The 17,645-nt window shown below is 42.5% G+C and overlaps 1 protein-coding gene across 1 annotated transcript in view; it reads right to left on the bottom strand.

Moving 5' to 3' along the window:
• foxo6b (forkhead box O6 b) overlaps positions 1–17,404 on the bottom strand; it is a 45,203-nt gene extending 27,799 nt beyond the window's left edge. Inside the window, exon 1 of the mRNA XM_004561032.5 lies at positions 16,127–17,404. Coding sequence (XP_004561089.1) covers positions 16,127–16,624 — 498 coding nt within the window. The 5' untranslated portion in view covers positions 16,625–17,404. The remainder of the gene's footprint in view (positions 1–16,126) is intronic.
• Between the last annotated feature and the right edge of the window lie 241 nt (positions 17,405–17,645).

The raw sequence follows: 17,645 nt of genomic DNA, 5'->3' as shown, positions 1-17,645 counted from the left end.
TTCTCCCCACAGTTGACAAATGCTTGTTCACAGGGCCTCAGCTCATTGTTGGGGTTTCTCTGTATTATTGTGGGGACTTTGCCATACAATATAAAGTCCCTTGAAGTGACTGTTGTTGTGATTTGGAGCTTTAAAATACAATGTAATTAATAAAAAGAAATTAAAATCAAAAATATTTAATATAAAAGTTTCATTGAATTGAACTGACAGCGGTGAGGTGCACGGTAGGAGTGACAGATCAGTTGAAGGCGGGGGTGCCATTACATCAAGGATCAGCTCTGAGCTGCTCCTGGTTGGCTACGGTGATGGAAAGGTAGACAGATGACGTATCTCCATGAAGCATCCAAGAAGGGAAGATCGTCAGTGAGGTCGGGTGGAAAGGTGAACGTGACACGAAAAGAATTATTGAATTACTGCAGCACCTTGAGGAAAATGATTTGGGGAAATAAAACTATTTATTTAGCCCCCAATAATAATAAAGTATTATTAAATAATATTATTAATAAATAATATTATTTAATAATACTATTATAAAATATTATTATTATTATTATTAAAACTGAATTTAACTGGACTGAGAAGAGAGAGTGAAGGTACATGAGTTAAAATCTGTAGGGTCACCATGCAAAACAATGGAAAGTGCAAAGAGAGGTGATGGAGAGTGGTTGGGGAATATTGGGGTAATGTATGATAGAAGAAGAGTTTACAAGATGATAATGAGATCTGTTATTCATACAGAGCCAAATCACAACAACAGCCACCTCAAACTGCTTTATACTGTAAGGTAGACCCTACAATAACACATAGGACCTCTGTGGGAGTAGAGTTCAGGTAGCTGCTCTGCTCTGTGTTGGCACAAGGCAGTGAAGAAGACAACAATGGGTGAATCATATCCTTTAAGGTCAACCACAGCACTTTCAGAAAGACATCTACTGTGATGAAATCAAAAGAAAAGCTCAGGTTGGGCTTTTTGGAAAGCTGAACCTGAGCTGAACCTGTTTTACGCTGCTAACCTCTGTCTGCAAGATCGAGATGATCTGGACATTTCCAGAGGAGGGACAAAGGACACAATGGACAAAGCATGTTGAATATGAGACTGGCAGGCAGGAGGAACAGAGGAAGACCTCAGAGGATGTGGTGAAGGAATACATGCAGAGGGTTGGTGTGACGGGACACGATGCTGGGATAGGGTGTAGGCAGATGATCCACTGTGATGTCCAATAAGAGGATAAGATCATTTGAAAATGCGTGGATGGCAAGTCAGCTGCACAATGAGCATTGTGTATGTGTGTGGATAACATACACATGCTCTATGGTCTGTGTGTTGTCATCTGCTCTACATGTATATCTGCTGGCATGTAACTGAACAAATGGGCTTGATTAGTTAATGTAGATCCATCGATCTCACCCTGAGCACTTCTTCATGTTGGCGTGCATATGCACGTGTGTCACACATGCACAGCACATATGTAGCATTGTGATGTGCAGGAGTTCATTTCTCGTTTTGTGTGTGTGTGTGTGTGTGTGTGTGTGCGTGTGTGTGTGTGTGTGTGTGTGTGTGTGTGTGTGTGTGTGTGTGCGTGTGTGTGTGTGTGTGAGAGAGAAGGGGAGCAAGACGAGCAGATTTCCACATGAGTGGGGCTGTCAGTAGGCATCAGTCAGCTAGGCAGTGACAGGCGGAGCAGATCATTAGCAGAGACAGAGAGGGGAAAGTGAAGGAAAAGGAAAATGGAGACGAGAGAGCGCAGGGAGGGAAGGCCTCAGTGTTACGTCTTCAATATCCATCGTGCAAGAATTACACAAACAGACCTGAGCACTGCTCAGTCACGCAACCGCATCAGTACACCACCATCCCCTAACTGCCCGCCTATCAGCTCCAGTACTCAAAGCTTAAACTGACATCACATCTGTCAATATCTCCGGGGCGAAGCTGCAAATTGACAGCATTTAAGACGATGCTAATCAATCCATAACGATACGTTTTCTTACAAGCTATTGTGAGCATTTTGTAAAATTTGACCCAATAATCTCAATAATCCAACCCATTGTGTTGTGTGAAGCCTTAACTTCCCTGAAACAGATTTAATTCTATGTAATAAGCAAGTAATGCTTTTTTAGCAGTATAGTAAATGTATTATCATCATGCTCTCATTTTAATGTAACCTTATTCAACACCACAGCCAATTAACAACACGGCACAAAGTCGCCTGTGATGCTATAAAACAACCTGCCACAAAGTGACTGCTTTAAAGACACCTGGAAAAAACACGTATGATGTTTAGTGCAGACATATTTCAGCAGACTCATTAGCTATCCATTAACAGCATCCTAAAGAGATGGGAAATGAAAGCTGCTGGTGTGATCTCATCAATGTAAAATGAGAATCAGTTATGATACATCCTTAATCAAAAAGGGAAAAAAAAGAAGGGTGCTAACAAACACACTATCGCCTCGGGGATGTGTTAACCCACACCTAGCATCCTGGTGACACCCTGTTGCTAACTCTGACAGCGCAAGTCTAAATGTTTGTATTTCTCATCATCTTATCTAACCTGTAATTATTTATCCTCTGCTGTTAAGTGCAAAGGAAAACCTTGTTTAATCCCCTGCTATCCTACATATCACCAGTTTTGCATTTTGTCCTTTTATTGTTTGCTGGCTGGACCCATAACTCAAACTTTAGCGTTACATCTTGTGGTGACCACCTTCTACTCGAAAGTAGAGCAGTTAGAAGTTAGCAGGAAGTTAGCTCGCTAGCTTGCACCTAAACATTATATAGCATGTTCTGACTGAGAGATTTCTGAAACAATTAAAACGTACAGCTCTGCTATCACTTCCAACATAAATGAAGACAGAAAACTAAACAGCAGTGACGTTTGTAGGGTTACTGAAGTTGGGCTAGCTGGTATATAATGATGTGCTACGTGGTAGCTAGCGACACAGCTATGTTAGCATAACATAAACACAGTGAAGCTGGAGGATGAACGCTAAATTTTTTCCACTCGATAAAAGTTAACGTGAGGGTTCCTGATGGTTAGGGACAAATGCAATCGCATGGCAGGATGCTGTAAACGGACCAAACTTCAGTCAGGAGAACAACTGAGATAATCCATCCACAGTACGAGGTTAGTCATTCATATGCTGCTGCATTGGCTGCAGTTACATCGGAAGGGTTTAAAAACCGAGCTTTAAAATGAACAGTGGTAATAAAAACCGAGAGAGGTCGACAGTGACCACTGACTGTTTTTAGGGGCTTGTTCAGAATAAATAGAGCATGATACAAAGCATGTTAAAAACAGAACAGCCTTAATAAGCACAGAGCAGTTTGGACCCAGAAGCAGGATTCATATGTCATCACTTAAAGACCGGATAGCTAGAATAAATAAAAAAGCCAGTTTGCATACGTGGTTTTTCTCAGCTTTAAAGATGGTTGTGATGCTTGCTGAGAAAAACTAGTGTTAGCAACACACAGAAGCATGTTCAGAAGCTGGTATTTGCTTTGAGCTAAAGGCTAGAGTATAGCTCTTCTCTGGTAACAAGAAATTAATTTAATGGCCTTTAAGTAACTTTTTCAAAGTGTACATCTATCAGATCTAACTTATAGGTGTCTTTTCATTTTGCTGTTAGCTTTACATTTGCTCCACTTATGAGATGGCAGTAGTGAGAGATGATCATACATAAAGATGACAAAACATTCTGCAGACCCTGTTATTGCAGCCATGGCTCAGTTCATGAAACTTTGCAGAGCAGTTTTTTCTGTTGAAAGCAGAGAAAAATACTCAAAACTACGTCCTAAACAGGTAAATTGTATCAGAGTCTGCTGTGGAGTGCAGCTTCTTTGAAAGAGCAGGCTTTTAATCTTTGGCCAGCAGATCTGAATTTCTTTACATGAGCTTGAAGCGACAGCAGGCACAGCAGAGACAGAGAAAGACGGGAGAGTGTCTGGATTAGACAGGAAGCAGGAGGGGAAAACAGAGAGCCAGAAAGGGTGCGGGGTTCATCTGAGGCTAGCTGTCATCACGTGCAGCGTCAGCCATCACATGACCGGAATGCTAAATGCAGAGCTCGGAAACCTGACCTATTTTCATCAAACTGACACAGAAATCCACCGAGAGGCTGTCTTACGCTGCTAACCTCTGCCTGCCTCCTGGACCACCTCCAGCATGCCGTCACACACACTTTGCACATAGCATAATGTAAATCTGCTTAGCCTTCATTTTAAGCAGTTTAATGATATTTGAAGAATATTTTACAAAATGACAAGATTTTTCTCGCTCATCCCAGATTTTTTCAGTTCACTTCAGTTTTATTTATATGGCACTAAATAACAACAGCAGTCGCCTCAAGTATTGAAAGGCTTTTATTGCAATTTGACCAAATATGTCATTGGACTGATGAATATTCAGCAGTGAAACCGTCCTCGTTTCGACCCATCTTTGAGCTGACAGCAGGTATTTAGCTCTTTCTCCACCTCGGCTCCGCCTGACATTGTTCACAGACACCTTCCCCAGAGCAGAAACTGTTCTAACAGACATTTTGCAAAGACAATGGCCAATTAATTCTGGTTAAAACACAGCAAATGATCCTGCTCTTAAGACACTAATGGCTTTAATTTTCAACAGGCTTTTATCAGCTATGATCAAAGTGCAATAACAGACATCTTTAATGAAAATGGATTCAATTGCCTGCAAATGAAAGTGAGTTGATTGATGGTGAACATCACCTCGCTGTGACTAAACTACACTGAGAACAATAATTATCACGGGTGAGTGATAGTACAGTAAAATGACAGAGTGGAGCTTTTTACTCTGCTGTTCTGTAACTATGGCAGGCGTGAATCTGCCTCACAAATGTCAGACTTTTCATCATCCGTCAGTACAAATGTGTTTCTTCTTCCTAAACCGAGTTCCTACAGTGCAGAGACCACGTTACACCATCGGCCGTGGCATTTTTTAGGTTTTCTGAACAAAGCAGTTTAGATTTTTTTTTTTTTAAACAATAGTATTTATCTTATAGTCTTTTATTTAATCATGATAGAAACATGGCTGGATGAATTGCCCTACTGGTCTCTCACCTACTTTAGGTCAGAGTTAAATATATATCTTTGAACTAAACAGCCTTCAACACCTGAGGATGGTTACAAATGGCTCTGATGATCCTTAATGATTTCAAAATTGTTACTATTTTCATCTCTATCACGTCTTGTTCAAAAGTCTAAAATGGCATTCATGCAACATTCAAGAAGTATGTAGTAGTAGGGAACTACTCCGATGACGGCACGACTTTCATTTTGGAATTCTTTTCCAACCAAGTCCAGAAATGACTCACAGCCAATGGTTGTTCACCTCTGATGGGTTTGATGGGGGACTTGGTTTGATCAGTTCACCAGTTTCTCCAGCCTGAAAAGCTGCACTGCCAGTTTGTCCCTACTTTAAAAACATGAAACACGTGTGGGAAACGACTTCTTCTGGTTTAGTCAACAACGACAAAAAGACGCCGCACTCAGCAAATGTTCTGGATTTGAGTTGCATTAATAACAGCGCTTTACACAACCAGTCATCCACACATTCACACACACATGATGGCAGCTACATTATAGCCACAGCCACCCTGGGGCGCACTGACAGAGGCGAGGCTGCCGGACACTGGCGCCACCGGGCCCTCTGACCACCACCAGTAGGCAACGGGGGTGAAGTGTCTTGCCCAAGGACACAACGACCGAGACTGTCCGAGCCGGGGCTCGAACCAGAAACCTTCCGAACTAATAGTGAGTGCAGTTCTTTAGGAAGATAGTAGGCATGTTTAAACTCATAATTCTGCTAACTATTGCAAGCTTTTATAAAAGTCACTGCAATAATTTCAGTATTTTCACACAGCATACGTTCTCTAATTCAGCCTGCGTTTTAGCCAATTTCTGTCAGTACACCTATTAAGAAGGGCATATGTTGCGCTACATTTTTGAATTTAAAGGCCAGTCTTTAGTTTCTGTGTCCAACGATAAACAGGTAATGAGTGCGGATTTTGGTTTTTTAGCTTGTTTTCAGAACATCTACATAAAATGTTGTGTTTCAGTGCAGCTATGTTTCAGACCTGGGAGCTCTGTCCTAAATGTAATTATTATAACTTGTTGAATTTTCAGCCATTTTTGAATTGGTAGTTTTCTGATTTCCCATAAGTCCTCCTGGCTTGCTCCTTCCACGCCAGCAAACGGGCGCAGTGCCGTCATGCTCCAGGTTCAGTTACAGAAGCCAAGACAAGGGCCTTCTGCTGCCCGGTCCATACAAGATACTCAGTTTACATGTGGGAAAAGGTTTTTCCCTCCTTTCTTTGTGCAGTTAGGGAAAGGAGAAATCTATAACAATAGTTAAATGAGAAACAGTCACAAATACATATGTTGGGAAATTGTCATCCACCTGGGATCTACACATACATATTCTCTTACCCTAACCCAGGGGTGTCCAACTCCAGGCCTTGAGGGCTGGTGTGCTGCAGGACACACCCCTGCCCTAACCCAATACCCAACTTCTCACTGTGGCTGTAGCAGGCCATCTACTAATGGGAAGGTTGCTGGTTGGATCCCCAGCTGCTCTGGTCTACATGCCAAATATCATTGGGCAAGATATTGACCCCAAGTTGCTCTCGGTTGCATCCATTGATGTATGAATGTAGATAGAAAGCGCTTGTATGGGTGAACGAGGCACTCTGAGGTACAGTATATAAGAACCAGTCCAAATGTGCTCTGTGGGACTGGGCTGACATGCAGGTAGAACAGAAATTCTTCAGCGCTTCTGGAAATTTGTGGTGGAGACGCTGTGATCCAAGTTCTCCAGTGTGGTGCTGAGAGCTCCACTCTCCAGAAGCATTAATCACAAGCCCGCTGTCCCCCGACTGATTACCTCCCATCAATCTCAGTTTGCCGAGCCCTCGAACAGGAGAAAGCCTTCACGAAGATCTGATTAAAAATGTAACTGACTCATAACAGGAGCGCACGACCGGTCTCTGAGTCGATGCTCTGTGACAGAACAAAGGCGAGAGCACAACTTATCTGCTCATCTCCAAATGTACGTTCATGTGATTATGCAGAAATCCAGGTCTGATCCCACTGAGGAGACCTGCTGCAACTGGGAGGTCTGGAAGAGAACCAGTGGAGGTCTGTCGGCGTGCGTGCATCTGTGTGTGGTACTGCAGACAGGAGGGGGAGTGACTTTGAGAGTGTCTGAGAGGCACATCCTGCCTGCAATTAAGGTGGAATCAGAGAGAGATCTGTGCTGCCTTGATAATGAGCCTCATCTGAATTATTAACTAGAGCTGTACCCCCTGGACCTGGACTCCCATCAGCCCCAGCCACACCACAACAACAGCAGATGCACACATGTACACACACAGAATCTTCAGATCCATACAAACCTCTATTAAATCCATTTCGGCATGTGCAGGAACTCCAAACTAATCCCATTTGCAAAGAAAATAAGGGCAACACATTACTTGGAGTGGTCCTCATAAGGCATTATGAGGCATCAAAAGCTCTTATAAACTGAGTGCATAATGATTTATTAAAATTGATGCATAGTATAATGAGTACAATATGCAGAAAGTTGGGGTGAATACTTTATGAGGCAACTCTCTCATTAATCACATTAAAATTTAGTTCAATTTCAGATGCATGATTACATTAGAACGTTTTCTCGGTGATTCCAGTGGGATCGTAATCAGTTTGATGCTGCTGTGAACTGATGGACTGACTGCACACTAGCACCCTGTATTATGTTTCGCTATGATGGTAAACCTAAAACTGGTTTTAGTTTTTAACGTCATTATGGGATAATTCACAGACTGGCTGGAAATTTCCTGCCGTTTTCATACAGCTGTGGGTGTTTTAGCGTCTTAATACAGAGCTCTTCATGTCACATTTCAAAAAAGAAAAATGTCATTTTGTAATAAACGGAGGAACATTGGTCGCAGTGCATATACACAGATCTGTGTATGGATCACACATCAGCGGTTTGCCAACATTTTCTTACCTTAATTGATTTGTATGAAAATTAGAAATTCCAAAAATTTGAAGTCCTGATGACCAAATGAAGCCCTGGCTGAAAATTGAAATACATCTTTAATATGAATATTACTACTACTAATTATACTTATTATTGCTTTGTGCTGATTGTTTACAGCTGTCTAAGCATCGTGAGACACGTGCCTGGAATCAGAACCTAAAACAATTTAAAAATCAAAACGATTAAATAACATGTAAAAATATAAAAACAAATACTATATTTAATACTAAATATATTCCACTATTTCTTGTGTTATCTTGAATTATTTGATCTTTTATTAAAAGTCCTGCGTGTTGTCTCCACTGTCCCACAGATGCTGGAGGATGAGGAGGGTTTCTTTGTTTTCTTCTTTTCTTGTAGTCTCTTTGTCATTTTTCATACTGTGATTCAGATTTTTTTTTTTCCTTTAGCCATGGTGATTTTTTATTTTTTTATTTAAAATGATCAATCAAATATTTTGGAAAGTGGCCCCTCTCCTGGTTTCCTCCGTGGACCTCCAACACTGTTATTTAAGTTTCTCCAGTGTGATATTTTCAGTGTTTTTGCTTTAGTGTAGTTGGTGTAGCCTTCTCTCTTAAATTATCATCAACCGCAAAAGAACAAAATTATTCAGCATCTGATAAATCTGACAGTGATTCTACGTGGGAACTATTTTTTTTCCCCCACACATGTGTTAGTAAATCAGGCACATTGTCTCGATGTTTGCAAGAAAATGTCACAAACTGATCCAGCTCCAGATCTCCTTCTGTATCTGAACATTTGATTCATGCAGGAGGAGTAACATTTAAAGAGTAACATTTAAAGAGTAACAGTTAAAGAGCAACAGTTAAAGAGTAACAGTTAAAGAGTAAATTTAAAGAGCAACAGTTAAAGAGTAACATTTAAAGAGTAACAGTTAAAGAGTAACAGTTAAAGAGCAACATTTAAAGAGCAACATTTAAAGAGTAACAGTTAAAGAGTAACATTTAAAGAGTAACAGTTAAAGAGCAACATTTAAAGAGTAACAGTTAAAGAGTAACATTTAAAGAGTAACAGTTAAAGAGCAACATTTAAAGAGTAACATTTAAAGAGCAACATTTAAAGAGTAACAGTTAAAGAGTAAATTTAAAGAGCAACAGTTAAAGAGTAACAGTTAAAGAGTAACAGTTAAAGAGTAACAGTTAAAGAGTAAATTTAAAGAGTAACAGTTAAAGAGCAACATTTAAAGAGTAACAGTTAAAGAGTAACAGTTAAAGAGTAACAGTTAAAGAGTAAATTTAAAGAGTAACAGTTAAAGAGCAACATTTAAAGAGCAACATTTAAAGAGTAACAGTTAAAGAGTAACATTTAAAGAGTAACAGTTAAAGAGTAAATTTAAAGAGCAACAGTTAAAGAGTAACAGTTAAAGAGTAACAGTTAAAGAGTAACAGTTAAAGAGTAAATTTAAAGAGTAACAGTTAAAGAGCAACATTTAAAGAGTAACAGTTAAAGAGTAACAGTTAAAGAGTAACAGTTAAAGAGTAAATTTAAAGAGTAACAGTTAAAGAGCAACATTTAAAGAGCAACATTTAAAGAGTAACAGTTAAAGAGTAACAGTTAAAGAGTAAATTTAAAGAGCAACAGTTAAAGAGTAACAGTTAAAGAGTAAATTTAAAGAGCAACATTTAAAGAGTAACAGTTAAAGAGTAACAGTTAAAGAGCAACATTTAAAGAGTAACAGTTAAAGAGTAACAGTTAAAGAGTAACAGTTAAAGAGCAACATTTAAAGAGCAACAGTTAAAGAGTAACAGTTAAAGAGTAACAGTTAAAGAGTAAATTTAAAGAGCAACATTTAAAGAGTAACAGTTAAAGAGTAACAGTTAAAGAGTAACAGTTAACAGTTAAACACTTTCCTGTTCTTAATTTTCCTCTGATTTTCCTGCCACCCAGGCAGCCATTGCTCTGCTATTGAAAAACCAGTGCTTTATTTTCCAAGCACCCATGTTTGTATTGGGTCATCAAGCCAGACGGCTGCTGTCCTTATGATAATACATAGACATTAATGGCTGTCTGGAGTGCTAGACATTATAAATGTGAAGATGAATGATCTTCACTGGACTCACTTTCCTTAGCAACACTCAGGGTACATTTACATCTATTTAAATGAAGATGTGTTAATGAAACTTTTTTATTGACTCAAGTCACCATCATCATTATTATTGTTATTTTATGTATTTTAATTATGGGATGACCTGAAATGTCTGTCCTGCATTAACTGTGTCATCAAGACTTGATAACAAGTGGAACAAATGGCTTTACAAAGCTAAACCTTACTGCTATCATGCAAGAGAAGCTTTGCATGAGGCACATGTGTAAGTTATATGACTGAGTCTCGTATCATTAAACCAACGGAAACCAGCAGGAAGGTGAAAAAGGTCAGAACAATCGTAACAACACGTGAACTGAAAACAATGGCTGCCTGCAGCACATTTCAAAAATGCAGCAGCATTGATGAAAGTAGCTAAAGTGAGTAAAATCTCTTGGGGAAATCTTCTAAGGTATTGTTAGTAACGCCCCGACTTTACACGCTGCTGTTATCGGACTGTTGTCTGGCGAGGCCTCTGCTCATCATCTGAGCCAGAAACTGGAACATTTTGAAGGTCTGGTAGACAACACAGGGAATGTGTACTGGGTCGGCATTTTACGACACCACCAGGCACGATTCCCAAGATCCGCCTGCCTCACTGACTGTTCTGTGTCTGGACTCTGTTTTCTCTCTGGAATTTCTGTCTGAAGACAGTTCCTTAACAATTTATTCCAGCTGATTGAAGTGTGAGGGCTGAGAGCAAGAATATTATGTGCTATTCCAACCACTATGACTCATTTAGGCAGTGAACACCCCGCCTCCACTGCTGGTGCATCCCTTGTTTACATCCCAGTCCTTCTCCAGATTGAAGCGATATCTACTCAGATGCCTTTTGTAGAAACTGACAAGGCAACTGATCCCTTTGGACCAAAATCAGCCTCCTTCCCATTCAGGCCCTCACCAGCTCTTCCCAACTGTTTTCTCTCCATTCACAAGACTGATCAGATGAGTTTACCACAGTCTCAGACTCAACCACCAACCCCCCTCGCCTTCCAAATTCCTCTTCTCGTTCCACGCCCCCAGTTAACCCAGCCCCAGGCCTGCCAACTCCAGAGCTGCCTCTCCTTCTGCTATGCCTTTGTGATAATAACAATAACTGTGTAGTGGTGCAGAGGGCTTTCTGTTGAGCTAGCGCCAGGCCGGCTGGCACGGGGAACCCTCTAAGCTTGTTTCACCATCTCCAACCAATTCCCCTCTGTCTGGGCTGGCACTGGAGCATCACAGGCATTAAGGCTGCTATCAATGTGCTCAGCAGCAGGGGCCATCAGCACCACTCACGCACTCGCTCTATCTCTTCTCTTTCCACCTCTCTCTTCCTCTCCCACTCAATATGGAATCCAGTTCAAAAAAGGCTTTATTGGCAAGACAAATAATACTTGTTCTTCTCTCTTTTCTGCTTTCTCTTTCTCATCTCATCACCTTGTTGTCCTTCTCTATCACCCACAAGTGGATTCTCAGCAGAACACGGTGACGTTCCTCAGCCCGGGCAGTAATACAGCAAGTGCTTTATGATCCAGATTAGCAATAAAGATTCAGTTTTGCTCTCTGTAATCAGGGACACAGAAGATAAGCTAATCTAAAGTCAGTTTGACTGTTTTAATGCGGACATCATTTTGGATTAAAACTGATTTCCAGCAGGTGAAAATGCAGCCCAGAGGAAAGATTCAATGGATGTAATTTGCTTTCTTTTCTTCTCTGCAGGAGTTAAAACATCATTATCAATACTTTTGTTGTGAGTTCTCTCATAAGTCACCGTGTTAAAGTTTTTCAGTTTAATCTGTGTTACTGGAAGGTCACTGGAATAAGCTGTAAAATTCCTCCTTGCCTAATGATCCTCGTGTCTACGTGCTTTCAGACAGGATGCTGCATATGGACGGATGACACGATCGTGAGCTACTTTATTAGTTACACCTGTACAGTCTAAAGCAACCCAGGTTTGCCTCATTTTATCAAACACTGTGTTCATTTTACTGAAAAGATTTTGCTTTGGTGTTGACGGCATGGGTTGGAATTTGTTCTCTAAAAAATATATTCTGTTCATATGTAAATAAAAAGAGCCAAACGATACGACTCCACCTTTACAATTGTCCCCAGTGACAAAAATCTAAGATACCTATATCTTCATATTCACTAGCTGGGCCCATGTCCTCATTTTAAGTTTGATAGCGTTTTAGTAGGTAAAGGTGAAGCTTGGACATGAATTGAGCTGCGGTTTGGGGAAGGCCTCGAAGGGGACTGGCGACGGCTGCCGGGCCTGGCAGATCCCCGTGTACTAAATAAAAGTGAAGAAGTTAAAGAATTGAAAACAAGGAGAGAGGGAGGGGCACGTAAACGAGAATGAACAGCTCGCAGAACTGGGGGAGCGTATACAGATGAGGCCCGGAAGGAGCGTGTTTGGAGGCGTGGCCCTGCTCCTGAAATTCCAGTACATTATCTCCAATTTTCATCAAAGGCTGAAAGATACGAACTGATGAGCTTAAACTGAAACAGAATCCAAATTGTGCTGTAATATATATGTAATATTTACATATTAGTTACTGTCCTCGGCATCGTACTGTTTTACCCGACCATAACACTGGAAACACAACCTGTGCTCAACCACGCTGGTATAGTAAACAAACCTTATGCTTCCCCTACATCACGTCAGGTGTTTAGCAGAGCCACTCCAAATTCAGAAGACCTGGAGCTTGTTCTAACATGAAAAGCATAAATATAACTGCATCCCATTTCAAATAGCTAGTCCTAGTACTAGTTATTCTGTGAAACCTGCTTGGCTTTGGTGAAACTTTGTGAGGATTTTTAAAATGTGTCTCATCAGGTTCAGATCAGTTCTAAACACGTATTTGATCTGCGTTCATGTGTAGATTGCTGGGAAAATATGCCTCCCCTAAGCTGAGTTCACTAATGAAACTCTACAGTCGTTCTGGTGCTGAATATACCAACGGAAAGAAACACTATAGTCTCTCATGACCAGTCTCTCATGAGAGACAGAAAACAAAAATTAATACATATTAAGTTGCTGCTTGTCTTGTGTTCATGTCATTTTATCGCAGTCTGATTACCACAGGCATACACCCACAATGAACCTCTAACATGCTTCTTCGTAAAGCCTTCAGGTAGAGTCAGATCGTTGCTGCCTACCTGCCTGCCTGCTGCCCAATCTGTGTGCAGTACAGCCTGCAGACAGGCCACAGCTCAGCACATCCATTCCCACGCAGAGCCACTTGTGAAATGAACATAACAGTGTGTGTGTGTGTGTGTGTGTGTGTGTGTGTGTGTGTGTGTGTGTGTGTGTGTGTGTGTGTGTGTGTGTGTGTGTGTGTGTGTGTGAGACAGAGAGAACGCACCCCCCTCCCCCGTCACCACCAGCAGCACCGAAACCACCCACAGAACTGAACTCACTTCATACAGCCAAACACAGCCTCCCACCTCAGAGCCAATAACAAACATGGCTGAAACACTTGACCACAATTACTGAGCCACAGTCAGAGAAATCCATACATAGTCAGCAGTGCAACCCTGCTGCCACACAGTGTGTGTGTGTGTGTGTGTGTGTGTGTGTGTGTGTGTGTGTGTGTGTGTGTGTGTGTGTGTGTGTGTGACAACAATCAAAGAAATCCACATACGTATCATTGGAGACAAGCAGTGTGTGAAAGCATCTGATTGGCTGCTGTGGCCTTAGCACTTCACACTTAAACGAGTGAGTGACACCTCAACAGTGTTTGTCTGAAGGGTGCACGGGAAGCTGCTGGCCTAGATATGGAGACACAGCCCAGTGGCAGGGCTGAGCAGCAGCTCTCAGACGCGATTACACAACAGCTCTTAAAGACTTCTTTTAGCAGCAAGACTTTGATTGGATCTTATTTCCTTCCCACTCGTCCCATTCATCCAGCCAGTCATGTACTCACAAGCCCCAACCCCTCAGTGTGAGGGTGTACACATATTCTACTGAAATGTCAGTGCCTGCGTACGTTTTTAGGTATTATATACCTATAAACACACTGCGTTAGAAATTTCATTGAAGCAGTGTGCACGTCTCTCTCTTACTCTCTTTTGTTGATGAGACTTATTGTGATTGAATCAAGTTGTTGTTTTCACGCAGGACTTGGAGTCCGTCTCTGCACCAATCACCTATCTTGCCACACCGGCCAATCAAAACCTCCAAACAAAGCTTCAGTGGAGGTCAGCCAGGGATCACGCTGAGCATCCCCCGGTCAGCAACAAAAACAAGACTCAGGGAATTAAACCCTGTCATATCCAGTCTTGTTTATCATTGGTTTACGTTTCTTTGTTGTTGTTCTTTCACATTTTTACGTGGATTAATCTGCAACTCGGTTATGTTCAGTTTTCAGCTGGTATAGAGTTGAAGCTTGAAGGAAAAAGTTAGTCAAATAAGAAGAAAGACGCTCACAAAAACATTGTAAGAATAGGATAAAATGTCACACACAGATTAATCCCACTATGACCCTGTTTCCTCTTCTTCTGCATGCCTGATACAGTATCCTCTGGGTGACCCACTAAAGCAAAAACACCATGGCAACAAACCGCGGCTTTAAAAAGCATCCACATTTCTCCTCCACCTGTTACAAACAAGACTGTCAATTGACTGTTATGGGGATAATTTTTTCAGTTGTATATTATTAATGCAGCTCTGAGAGGGCTTTAAAGTTTATAAAGAAATCATTCTGATGATGTCATAGTGATGTCATCAGAATTTTGTAACCATAAAGTCAGCGTGTACACCGTAGAGAGTTTTCAGTTAGAGCCTTAACGATGACAGAAGAAAGTCTGTGCGTCTCATCCTCTGTAGCTTTAATTATGAACTCTTTGATTTAAAAAATAAACTTCTGCTCTCGCTATATCTGTATGTCTACTGCGAGTCCCCACTCTTTCTGTGGAGACTGTCATCATGTTTAATAAATACATTGTGTGTTTTCACGGCGCCTGTGAACCTGAGTAAAGATGGGAGAACCTGAGGCCTCGTCCGTGTTCTGTTACAGTTAACAGTGTGTTTCACTTTTTAAAACGCTCATTAATTGCAGCACTGACCCTTGCATCCCACTGAGGGAACTCCCACTGAGACCATAAAACACAAGTGGAGACAGAGCAAATCAGGTCTCTAATGATGCAAATGTTCTTGTTATTTACGATAAAATGCAGTTCCGTTACTTTTGTGTTTAATGTAACTTGAAGCCCACTTTGATGCTTTATTGACAGTCTCCTGTTGGTTTGTAAACGAGAACGGTGTCAAACAGTAGCTACGAAGGAAAAACCCACATGTGAGGCGTGGAAACAAAAGACTAGTAATCCTAACACAGAATAGGTGATAACCTTAAGTAGATTACAGCTAGCAGTCTATGAGATTACCCTCGTATTAATTTGAATGATAATCTGTAGTTACATCTGTTTGCTGTGACACCCACTGTTACCCTTTAAGCCTCTCTCCTTGTGCCATGCTTTCCCACAGCCTGTGCGTAACTCGGCGTGCGCGCAATGGATAGTAGGGGGCGGGGTGGCTCCAAAGGGTTTATCCCCGTCACGCAACCGACGGCATAGGTGACAGAAATCGGACAGGAGGCTCACTATGTCCCCGATGTGACCGCGTGGAAATACAAGCTTACGAGCGCAAATGCGTCACGGCTCGCCTACCCGGGAGGAACCGTGAAGAGGGGAGTTTGGGCTCCGTGTGGCTTCTCCTGTTTGCACACGGTGGAATTCCTGAATGCAATGAACCCAGTGAACCCTTATCCAGCCACGCTCATTGCCCCTGCTCACACACTGTACTGTGGAGTGACACGAGGACACGCCACTGACATAAATTGCTGGAACCAGGGTCAATTATGTGGCTTTGAGATATGCAGGAAAGGGGGTGTGCTGCAGACACAGCTTGAGGCTAAACATAGTGTAGGCTAGTATTGCACTCAAACCTTTGCTGTGTGGTGTCAGAACATTCTTTCATGTGGCCTACCTTCCACCCGGCTGAACTGTTGCTGTCGCCTTTATCCTTAAAATAAGGAACAAAGCGAACCATCCAGTCGTATATCTGGGACAGGGTGAGCCTCTTCTCCGGGGTGCTCTCGATGGCACGGGTGATGAGATCTGCATACGACAGGTTTCCCCACGCGTTCCGTCGGGAGGACTTGGCTTTGCGTAGCTGGCCGGCCACGTCGAGGGCAGCCCCGGACATGCAGGCGGGAGCGGCCACGACCGGAGCCGGGGCGCCGGCCGGATGCTTGATCTCGGCCGGCGCGCCGCCTTTCCTCTCGCCCCGGCACGCCGGCACGTTGTACTGCTCCACTTTGACTGCCGCCAGGGCCAGACCTCGGCTCGCCTCCTCTCCCCCGGGGAAGTCTTCCGGACACGGCAGCGGCCAGGTGCACGACGGCGGCCGAGCGTGAGGCTCAAATTCCGAATCGATGTCAACCTGATGCACATCCACGCCGCTGTTCTCCATCATCATCAGCATGATCTCCCGCTGAATAGATGTCAAAACCGGGCAAGGTCACAGTAACAAAACGCGTGTCAGTGTTGACGTGACAGTGAGTGAAAATGCCCAAACTGTCCAAACGGGGGTAAAAAGATGTATTTGTACAGTTTCACACACAGGGATTATCAGCAGCTGTGTGGCATATTATCATTCTCCTCAGCGCAACAATGTGGCATCACATCAGGACAGATGAAGGTGTATCCAAGGCATCAAAAGCAGTATCAGTCTCTCTTCCATGTTAATTGCACAACACTGGCTGTGTGGCTGCATGCACAACCGAGTGACGGTCAAACATCCAGTAAAAAAGCCAGACACACTTGGAGAATGTCTCTGTTCGCGCTCCAGCTGCAGCAACAGTTGATCCTTGACAGACGAGGTCCAGAATTCTTATCAAACTCCCCCCAAATTAATTGACTTCAGATTTTTCTCCAGGCTCTGATCCCAGCTCTGCTGGCGCGTTTTGGCAGGTTGGCCAGTGAAACAGAGCCTATTTACTCCTTTAGAAATCAAAACAGGCTCTCATGAATCATTCATGTGAAGCCGTAAATTTCCAGATGAGAGAAAAAAAGAAGCCTCTCGTGGGTTTGTTTGGGAGCATCCTCTGCCTCCTCTCCGCGCAACCTGACTCGGTGTGGTTTCTACCTTTGTCTTCAGCTTTCCGTGCACATGTCACATGGGTACCGTCTCTCTGTCTGTTGCTCTGCCTTTATTCTACAAGTCTGTGTGTCTCTGAAGGCTCCAAGCCACTCAACTGTAGCCTGGAATAAAGTGGAATAAGTGCTGCTTCCATATAATTGGACGCCGCCTGGATCAAGTCACTCCCTCTAGAACAGGTTTCCAGAGAGGGAGGAGTGTGTGTGTGTGTGTGTGTGTGTGTGTGTGTGTGTGTGTGTGTGTGTGTGTGTGTGCGCGTGTGCGTGCGTGTGCGTGTGTGTGTGTGCGCGTCTGCGTGTGCGTGTGGTGAAATTTCCGACAATACTCTAAAAGCAACCCTTTCTAT

This window comes from Maylandia zebra, linkage group LG22 (assembly GCF_041146795.1).
Source record: "Maylandia zebra isolate NMK-2024a linkage group LG22, Mzebra_GT3a, whole genome shotgun sequence".
Classification (NCBI taxonomy): Eukaryota; Metazoa; Chordata; class Actinopteri; order Cichliformes; family Cichlidae; genus Maylandia; species Maylandia zebra.
The sequence above is the reverse complement of the archived record's forward strand: the minus strand, read 5'-3'. Positions and strand labels throughout refer to the sequence as shown.